The following is a 9,089-nucleotide window of genomic DNA, read 5'->3' as shown; positions in this document are numbered from 1 at the left end:
CCCTGCCCCAAACCAAAAGCACACGTAATACAAAATATAGTCCTGCTGCATGTATACATATCACAGCATCCTTGTTAGCTTGGATTCATCAAGCACTAGTTTGAGCTGTGGCCCTGGCCGCCACACTGCTGTAGTGTCTCCTAGGCCCCTCCCCCTGGATTAACAACTGCAGAGGGCCGCTCTGACATGATCGATGGGCAGGAAACCCAGCTCTATCGCGAGCCAATTTCAAAATGAAGGAGAGCAAAATCTGGACCGGGTCGCTTGGGTTGTTGCGGGGACCTGAGAGTGTGTGCGTTCGTGATTGCGTGCGAGGAACACTACCTGAGAAAAAGTATGCACTCAAGACAGGCACACACTCTCTCTGCTGGACACACACACACACACACACACACGGGTAAAAACAATTGTCTGTGCTAAATAGCCTCCACTTACGGCACTTGTTTACATTCAAAATGTGTTGACTGGACTATCAAAGACTGTCAAAATGTCAAAGACACACATCACAAGTGCAAATTACTTCTGAGAAGCAGATGGATATTAATGTCAGCAAGCAAGCGCCGAGCGGAGAGCGCTTTTGTCTGGAGGCTTGGATTCCTACGTCAACAACCCCCATTACTCAACTGTCAGCTCTATTTATTTAAAAGCTTTTTAACTCAAGCTCACAGGAAGGAGGCCACAAACCCGCCAAGTACAAGCCAAGCCATTGACTCCATCCATAAAATAATAGCTTTACACTGGAGGGGAGTCCAATGGACCATGGGGTGAGCTGGAGCTCCACAGAGACACTTTTAGACTGGGCTGCTCAGCATGCAGGACATTAAACACAGGTCAGACTGAAAGACAGACAGGCCCCTGTCTGTATGGTGTGATAGATACTGTACCTGCGTCCAGCATGGGCCTCTCTGTCTCTCTGCTGGTCCCTCAGCTCGCCTCGGCGGGCCAAGCTGGTGTTGCTGTTGGAGGGTGGGGGTCTCCCAGAGTTGGTGCGGTGCAGCGGGACAGTGGGTCTTAGGGCAGACACTACATGGCCTAGGTTCTGGTTAGGGTGCTGGGGGTGGTGGCCACCTGGCCTGGAGGGGTATGCAGCTGCACCCATGGAGGGGGTGTAGGAGGGTAGGCAGGGTCGGTTCTGTTCCTGAACCCCTCCCCCACAGGAGCGGGAGCAGGAGGACCAAGGCCCCCAGGAGCCCCAGGAGCCTAGGCCCCCACCCTGCACTCCTTCAGCCTCCTGCTGCTGGGGCTCTGCCCTTTGAGGAACCTGCAGGAACATCCTGAGTTAAAGCCCTACATCACCCACAGCACGGATAACATGAAACAGACACCACTTGAGAGCAGAGTAGAGAAGCAAAAGAATAACATCATTACATTAGAGGGCTTCCCAGAAATCATTCTCATGAAAGACTTGAAGCCAATGAGACAATGTCATGTCATCAACAACGGTTTTCTCTCTCCCTCGCTCTGTATGAGATGAGCTTCTGTTCATGTCAGATAAAGCCCAGATTTGTCTGATTAGAGGTTGTCTGCTACTCTCCCATCCCCTACTGACTACCTGCATATCCCTCTGTTGACTCTAGCCCTCTGTGTAACGCTGCCAGAGARGTATTAGCGCKTTASTGGCTATCACTGCACTCTCTGTCTCAGGACCCTGCGCCAGCCAACCCTGCCCTGCGCCAGCCAGCTTTGCCCGAGGAGCCGCAAAGAAGGAAATCCAACTCTTTAAGAGCCACTTTGTCTACATTCATCCTGTCCTCTGTGAGCTTACACATGCACATGGTAAAGGCTCAGCCTCCCATTGGCGTTGAGAAGACTGTAAGAGAATACCCAAACGGTAGGGATAGTAGGGAGAGTTGGCAGATAGCTTTCCTTCTGTCAGTCACCGACATGGGGCTATTCAGAGATCACTCAGACCATGGCCCCCTCCTCGCTGCAGCCTTTGTAACTCTTCTCCACTGTCATCTCCAGGGTCAGCCATGGGTCAAACAGCTGGACTCCTGGAAACGCAGAGGGCCAACAGAGACAAACTCTCTCCCAGAGAGGAATGCCCTGTCAGACAGTTGTCTGTGATTGGATAGTTAGCCTGTCCATCAACACTCTCCACAAAGTACAGTTATAAATATTGGTCTATCATTCATTTGCTCTCTCTCTCTCTTTCCCTCTCTCTCTCTCGCTCTTCCTTCCTCAATGACTAATTGCATGTTTACATGGGCCGGGATAGACTAGTGTTGTATTTAATGGCTTTGTGGTTGAACAATAGCATCACGGCAGCAGACACTATAATCTTCCCCTGTACAGTTGAAAGGAACTGGAGGGTGCTAATTGGCTAGGGTTACGATCGGAAGACAAGATCATGCCTTCTTTGGCAGTTCAGATTCCCTGAGTCTGTGCCAACTGGCGTGAGATGATGATAAAGGCGAGTGATAAATTGATTCTCAGGCTGCAAACACATGAGGGAGGTCTATCGCCCTGGGCTTGGGGATGTCAAACAGACCACACACGTTAAAACACAGATATCGTGCCCTCCACTCAGCACAACCCCCTCCCTTCTCCCCTTCTCCCCTCTGCTGGCCCCCAGCCACTCTACTGACCTTCCTGTGGTCTGTAGTGAGCTGGCAATCCAGGGGATTTGGCTTGAGCAGCAGCAGAAGCATGGAAACTCTGTGTGTGACAGATAGCATACTGAGCTATAACACATTTAACAGTGGTTTTTACAGAGAAAAATTATTGTTATCTGAAATGGAGACAATTAAAACAAAACTATTAAATTGAGTCATGCATAATGCATGATCAGCAGCTGCAGTGTGATACAACATGTTTATGATGAGTCTGTTCAGTGTACAGTACACCAACATGATCAGACTGTAAGTGACAAGTGATATCTCACCTCAGAATCCAGATACAAAGTTCCCTCATATCTCCTAGATTTTGAGGGCTACAGTACCTAAAAAAAAAGGATATGTTGTACTTGCAGACATAATGACATTAATAACACAGCAATAAAGCAGTAATATCATATTTAACACAAAGCTTTCACCTCAAGACCACATGCAGTGTCAGGTCTGCTCTTTAGTGTCTCAGATTGTCTGAAGGTTCTGCCCAATTGACCATGTGTGTTGACCCTTGACCCTAACCCTGGTCATAATGAGTGCCCACCCACAGAAACAGAACTCCATTTTCAGATGGCTGGACTGCAGTGACACTTATCACTGTGCTCATAGTAAAAACTCATCTGTGATGTATCTCTCAAAATAAACCACACTTGGTATGATGAATGTGGGGGTATAAAGATCACTTAAACTTTAAACATAGACCTGTCTMTTTTGTTTGTCTCACACTGGTGCAATTCCACTCCATGTGAGGTTTGGAAATTTCCATTGTTATTAAATAAATAATATTCACAATATCTATTTACTTTATTTGCACAATAGCCTAGAATTGTAATGTACCCAAAAACATGTAGGCTAGGACTATTAATTCAAACTTATTTAAAACGTATTATGAGGCTGGGCTATTACAAATATAATTTAGTTATGGTAAACAACATCACAATTGCAGGCATGTATATATCTGTGCTATCAACAAACAGAAAGCTGGCTACACCCTGCGCAAACAGATCGACATTCTGTCAACCCCGACAGGGACGGGACAGGAGGCTCTCGTCTAGGCTGAGGGATTTTGATTTCAAGTGTGAGCGCGCAGTAGCGAGCCAAATTAAATTACACTTTCAAAATTTGAAATCCTTAGCAATTAATGAGAAACATAGCATGTAGGCTACCATTTGAATTTTCTTTGAAAGAAATTAGTCGACAAACAAAAACATTATACGCATAATTATTTGTAAATGACTAACATGTCAATCATTTCATCAATTGCATTATAATGTTTCCTAATGTATTATATGATTATGATTAGGCTATTATGATTATTATTAGGCCTATATTATTACACTTTCATAAAACGTAAATGGTCTATTCCTACCTTGGATGATTGTGCTTGTGTTTGCTACCTTGTTGCTTTCTCCAGTGCAGAATTGCTGCTTCTCAATGGTAAATTGTGGCGCCAGTTATCCTCATAATCCAAGCGCATCGCCAGAGTTCCATCCAGGTGTAAAAAAGTTACTTCCACCGAATCAATTAATCAATTTTAAAACCGCTCCAAATATCCAAACGTTCTGTAGACGTGCTGGTCACTGGTCAACATGACTTTATTCCATTCACTTTCTCTCTCTCTCTCTTTCTCTCTCTCTCTGGCGTCCTGAAACACAATTCTACTCAGAGAGAAGAAAACAACTTGTTGCGCCCCCTGCTGCCTCTCTCAGAGAGAGAGAGAGAGAGAGAGAGAGAGAGAGAGACAGACAGACAGACATAAACTGAGTGTACAACCCCCTGCCTCAGTTTGTTGGGGCATGGACTCTACAAGCTGTTGAAAGCGTTCCACAGGGATGCTGGCCCATGTTGCAGTTCTTGACACAAACCGGTGCGCCTGGCACCTACTACCATATCCCATTCAAAGGAATTTCAATATTTTGTCTTGCCCATTCACCATTTGAATGGCACACATACATCATCCATGTCTCAATTGTCTCAAGGCTTAAAAATCCTTCTTTAACCTGTCTCCTTCCCTTCATCTACACTGACTACACTGACCAGGTGAATCCAGGTGACATCACCTGGATTCACCTGGTCAGTTTATGTAATGGAAATAGCAGGTGCCCTAAATGTTTTGTACACTAAGTGTATATATTTTTCTAAACGCTTTATTAACTCATAAATCTGTCCTAGTTCCTAAGGTTTGTCAGACTTTCATCATCATCTATAAGATATGTTCTCCTCATCCGGTATAGTCTCTGAGACTCTTTCTCTCCTGGGTGGCCACTACCATCCTCTCACTGCTGAAATATGGACCATAGGAAGCATGCTGTAACATGCACCCAGAGTGTAGAGACCAGACTAGGTAAGGGCTATTGCTGTCATTACTGCAAGTGCCACAGGCTTGACAACCGCAATCAATTCATTGGTACACAGGATAATCATTTGTCACCCTTTAAGCCAACACAAASGSCKAAKRMSCCCAACTCAGTCATTTGCTGAAAGACCAAATACAATGTAAAGGGTCAGGGTGAAAAGACCAGGGAAAGTATTTTAAAACATGTTAGTACTGTAGAGTTCAGGTTCAGAGTAATAATAGCTTGATCCTAACCAAAACCATTGGATTCTACTTAGGGGGCTCATTGTGGAAGGTGTGTGTGTGTGTGTGTGTGTGTGTGTGTGTGGTGTGTGGTGTGTGGTGTGTGGTGTGTGTGTGTGTGTGTGTGTGTGTGTGTGTGTGTGTGTGTGTGTGTGTGTACTGAAAGTCTCACTACCTAAAATGGCCTGTTTCTTGCTCTATCAAGTAAATAAAATATACTGTGAAGGTCCATGGCATTGGCTTGCAGAGTTGCCTAATTTGAGTGGATGAATTAAGGTCGTTCTTGGTTGAGCATGCATCCTAAGCTCCATCGTTTTCTTACTGGCTTTCKWTGTATAARATATARACTGTGTMACATATGTGTCTCATCATGGCCTTTGTGTCCAAAGGTGCCGGCTATCATAATGGCTTTATTCAATGYTGGGACCATGTTGATGCTGGCTGTGAATTTGCCTCTAACCCCTATGTTTCCAAACCATGGTCACGGGTGACCGCACCCAATTATAGCAACTTAATGAACTACTGTTCCGGTTGACCCATTCAAACTATACAAGGAAACGCGTTCGAAAGGAGAGCTGTTCTACCCTGTCATCGGACAAYAATGTGAACCCCCTGCCATCAGACGTACAGCACAGTCAGCACTGTAACTAACAATAAACAATGTGCTAAGCTCATTCCAGAACCAGGGAAAAGTAATACTCTGTCCTATGAAGTGGAACTAAGTGAAATCCATGTGTCCAGATAATACATTATGAGCAGGTGGTGTCTCAGTGGGATGGCTTTACGAGCAGAAACAATAGAACACACTTAAAAGCTATCTCATCAGCAGCACCTCAGACTCTCAATACATCCTTTGCTTGAGAAGTAAAACAGTTTTCTATGGGATACTTCTAGTCCATTCACCCATACACAAACACATTGCTATCTTAACTGGTATCAAGTATCTCTATTTGCTGTATGATAACTGTACACGACAGTACAGATACATATTTTGATATACATGAGTGAACTGATAGCAGAGGCTAGCATCAGAGCCAACAGAGCTTGTTTGTTTACAGTATACACAGTACTTAATCCTGTGAAATATATCCTGCATGACAAGTAAATAATACAACACAGGCTTACTGACAGTTTCTGTCGTCACATACTCTATATGGAGAAGTATCAAGGCTTATAAACAAGCTATTACAGTGGAGACAGATAATACACTCTGATTTGAGGATAAATTGGATGAATAAAAAGTTAATAATCTGTCATGATAGTCTATTGTTTTGATAACACCCCACACACTGTATGAATTTCACTTTCATTGGTTGTGCATGCCACCATAATGCATTCTGTTAATACATTTCCCTAATGTCTGAATAAGTTCACGAATTATGCATGAAGAGTAACCTTGCCTAAGACCTTGAGACTCATGTTAGCAGTCAGAGCTCATGCTCAGTGGGCTTATGCAGTCTAGATTCCCATAGACATCCTGGGTTCTATATGCATGTGACAATCCTTCTCGAGGCATCCAATATTTATTCACTAAAACATTTTTTGTTTCACTCTTACCCGAGGGCTTTTTCCTTTGCTAGTATCAAAGAGTTGAGTGGATTAAGGTGAAGATTCCTCATTGACAGCAACACCTACATGGCAATATACAGTATTCATTAACATGACAGATCCTATGCAGCTCTTTAATACTACAAACACCCTGGCTGTATTTTGCTTGTCAACAGCAGAGCTCTCCTTGGCCTGCCTCCATTACAGTGTCAAAGGAGGAACCTTGGGCTGGGCATGATATAAGAGTGTGGGGGAAAATTCAGCTGGGAATACATTGCTTTGGAAGGAAACTCTACATATGGTTTGATTTGATACCAGCATCTCTCAAAAATGTTCTCAGTTACTGAGTCTGCAGAAGTTCTATTTTATGACCTTGTTTTGCTCACATCGAGTATTGTTGGTTCTCATGCACCAGTCCAACAGATATCAGAAGGACGTTTTCCAATGATGGATTCCAGTACCACATCTTTCAGTCAGTGTAAAAATAAGCTTCTAAATAAAGAGTATAGACCAATAAGGGTGGTTATTACTCACCGAGTGGTATGTAAATGTCCGGCATGTTGGAGTTGATGTTGAGTTGACCTCTCAAAGCCCTGGGCCTGGGAAGTGCTGCCCTGCCAGCGGTTCTCATTTGCTTTCCTACAAAGGGTCTTCTTACTCCCCCTCTCCTCTGATCTACTGTACCTCCCCACCAAGCACAGCATGCTGTCACTTGTCATCAGGTTCTCTGAGGTTCTCCCTTAAGTATGTTTGTGTGAATCTGACTCAGTTGTCTCCATAAACTGACAACTGTTTCAGTACAATGTTGTGTCAAAGTAAAACTTGCTGAAATGTGTAAAAACGTATTGTATTATTTTGATTACTGTCATTATCACTCCAAATCATATGAAGTATTATGAAGAAATGAATGCACTGTTTATCTGTCAACAAAAGAAACACAGCACTGATGTTTCGAGCTATCATCATTTAAAAATAGAAGTTAGCTCTAAGTAAGGCAGATATCGGCACTCATTCCACAGGTCAATGTTGTAAAGTGTCAGAAAAACACTAATGAGAGATGACTATATGGCGTCTGACAGCTCTGGTTATTAAAATAATTCTATGTCAAAGATTGTAACAGCCTCTATTGTCACGTTCTGACCATAGTTCTTTTGTGTTTTCTTTGTTTTAGTGTTGGTCAGGACGTGAGCTGAGTGGGCATTCTATGTTGTGTGTCTAGTTTTCACGTTTCTATGTTTGGCCTGATATGGTTCTCAATCAGAGGCAGGTGTTAGTCATTGTCTCTGATTGGGAACCATATTTAGGTAGCCTGTTTTGTGTTGGGGTTTGTGGGTGGTTGTCTTCTGTCTTTGTGTTCTATGCACCAGATAAGACTGTTTCGGTTTTGCCACATTTGTTATTTTCTATTTTGTAGTGTTCACGGTTTTGTCGTTATTAAACATGATGCACACTAACTACGCTGCGTCTTGGTCCGATCCCTGCTACACCTCCTCTTCAGACGAAGTGGAGGAAATCTGCCGTTACATCTATTCCCTAAAGGGCCACTATCATGAAGGAATGATTCCTGCAGGATATAAATAAGTGCATCGATGACGTGGTCCCCACAGTGACTGTACGTACATACCCCAACCAGAAGCCATGGATTACAGGCAACATCCGCACTGAGCTAAAGGGTAGAGCTGCCGCTTTCATGGAACGGGACTCTAACCCGGAAGCTTATAAGAAATCCCGCTTTGCCCTCCGCGAACCATCAAACAGGTAAAGCGTCAATATAGGACTAAGATCGAATCGTACTACACCGGCTCCGATGCTCGTCAGATGTGGCAAGGCTTGCAAACGTTTACAGACTACAAAGGGAAGCACAGCCGGGAGCTAGTCGTGTCACAGTCGTGTCACAGCCCAGTGACACGATCCTACCAGACGAGCTAAATGACTTCTATGCTCGCTTCGAGGCAAGTAACACTGAAACATGCATAAGAGCATCAGCTGTTCCGGATGACTGTGTGATCACGCTCTCCGCAGCCGATGTGAGTAAGACCTTTAAACAGGTCAACATTCACAAGCAAGGCCGCAGGGGCAGACGAATTACCAGGACGTGTACTACGAGCATGCGCTGACCAACTGGAAGGTCTGTAATACCAACATGTTTCAAGCAGACCACCATAGTCCCAGTGCCCAAGAACACTAAGGTAACCTGCCTAAAATTACTACCAACCCGTAGCACTCACGTCTGTAGCCATGAAGTGCTTTGAAAGGCTAGTCATGGCTCACATCAACACCATTATCCCAGAAACCCTAGACCCATTCCAATTTACATACCGCCCCAACACATCCACAGATGATGCAATCTCTAT

The 9,089-nt window shown here is 44.2% G+C and overlaps 1 protein-coding gene across 1 annotated transcript; it reads right to left on the bottom strand.

Moving 5' to 3' along the window:
• Nucleotides 1–425: 425 nt before the first annotated feature.
• LOC111969521 (thrombospondin type-1 domain-containing protein 4-like) lies at nt 426–4,248 on the bottom strand. The gene is made up of 4 exons (XM_023995701.3): nt 3,979–4,248; nt 2,885–2,941; nt 2,589–2,658; nt 426–1,261 (listed from the first exon to the last, which is right to left on the bottom strand). The coding sequence occupies exons 2-4, from the start codon at nt 2,911–2,913 to the stop codon at nt 821–823; spliced, it is 540 nt and encodes a 179-aa protein (XP_023851469.1). The 5' UTR covers nt 2,914–2,941; nt 3,979–4,248; the 3' UTR covers nt 426–820.
• Nucleotides 4,249–9,089: the final 4,841 nt, after the last annotated feature.

The sequence above is a fragment of the Salvelinus sp. IW2-2015 genome, linkage group LG10 (genome assembly GCF_002910315.2).
Source record: "Salvelinus sp. IW2-2015 linkage group LG10, ASM291031v2, whole genome shotgun sequence".
NCBI classification, from domain to species: Eukaryota; Metazoa; Chordata; class Actinopteri; order Salmoniformes; family Salmonidae; genus Salvelinus; species Salvelinus sp. IW2-2015.
Note: the sequence above shows the minus strand (reverse complement) of the source record. Positions and strands in the feature narration are given on the sequence as shown.

Excerpts from the sequence above, each read along its gene's own strand:
- LOC111969521 (XM_023995701.3), bottom strand. The coding sequence starts at position 2,913 with ATGAGGGAACTTTGTATCTGGATTCTGAG. Across the intron at positions 2,659-2,884 it reads CTTTGTATCTGGATTCTGAG|AGTTTCCATGCTTCTGCTGC; the intron begins GTGAGATATCAC and ends TGTCACACACAG. Across the intron at positions 1,262-2,588 it reads TCACTACAGACCACAGGAAG|GTTCCTCAAAGGGCAGAGCC; the intron begins GTCAGTAGAGTG and ends ATGTTCCTGCAG.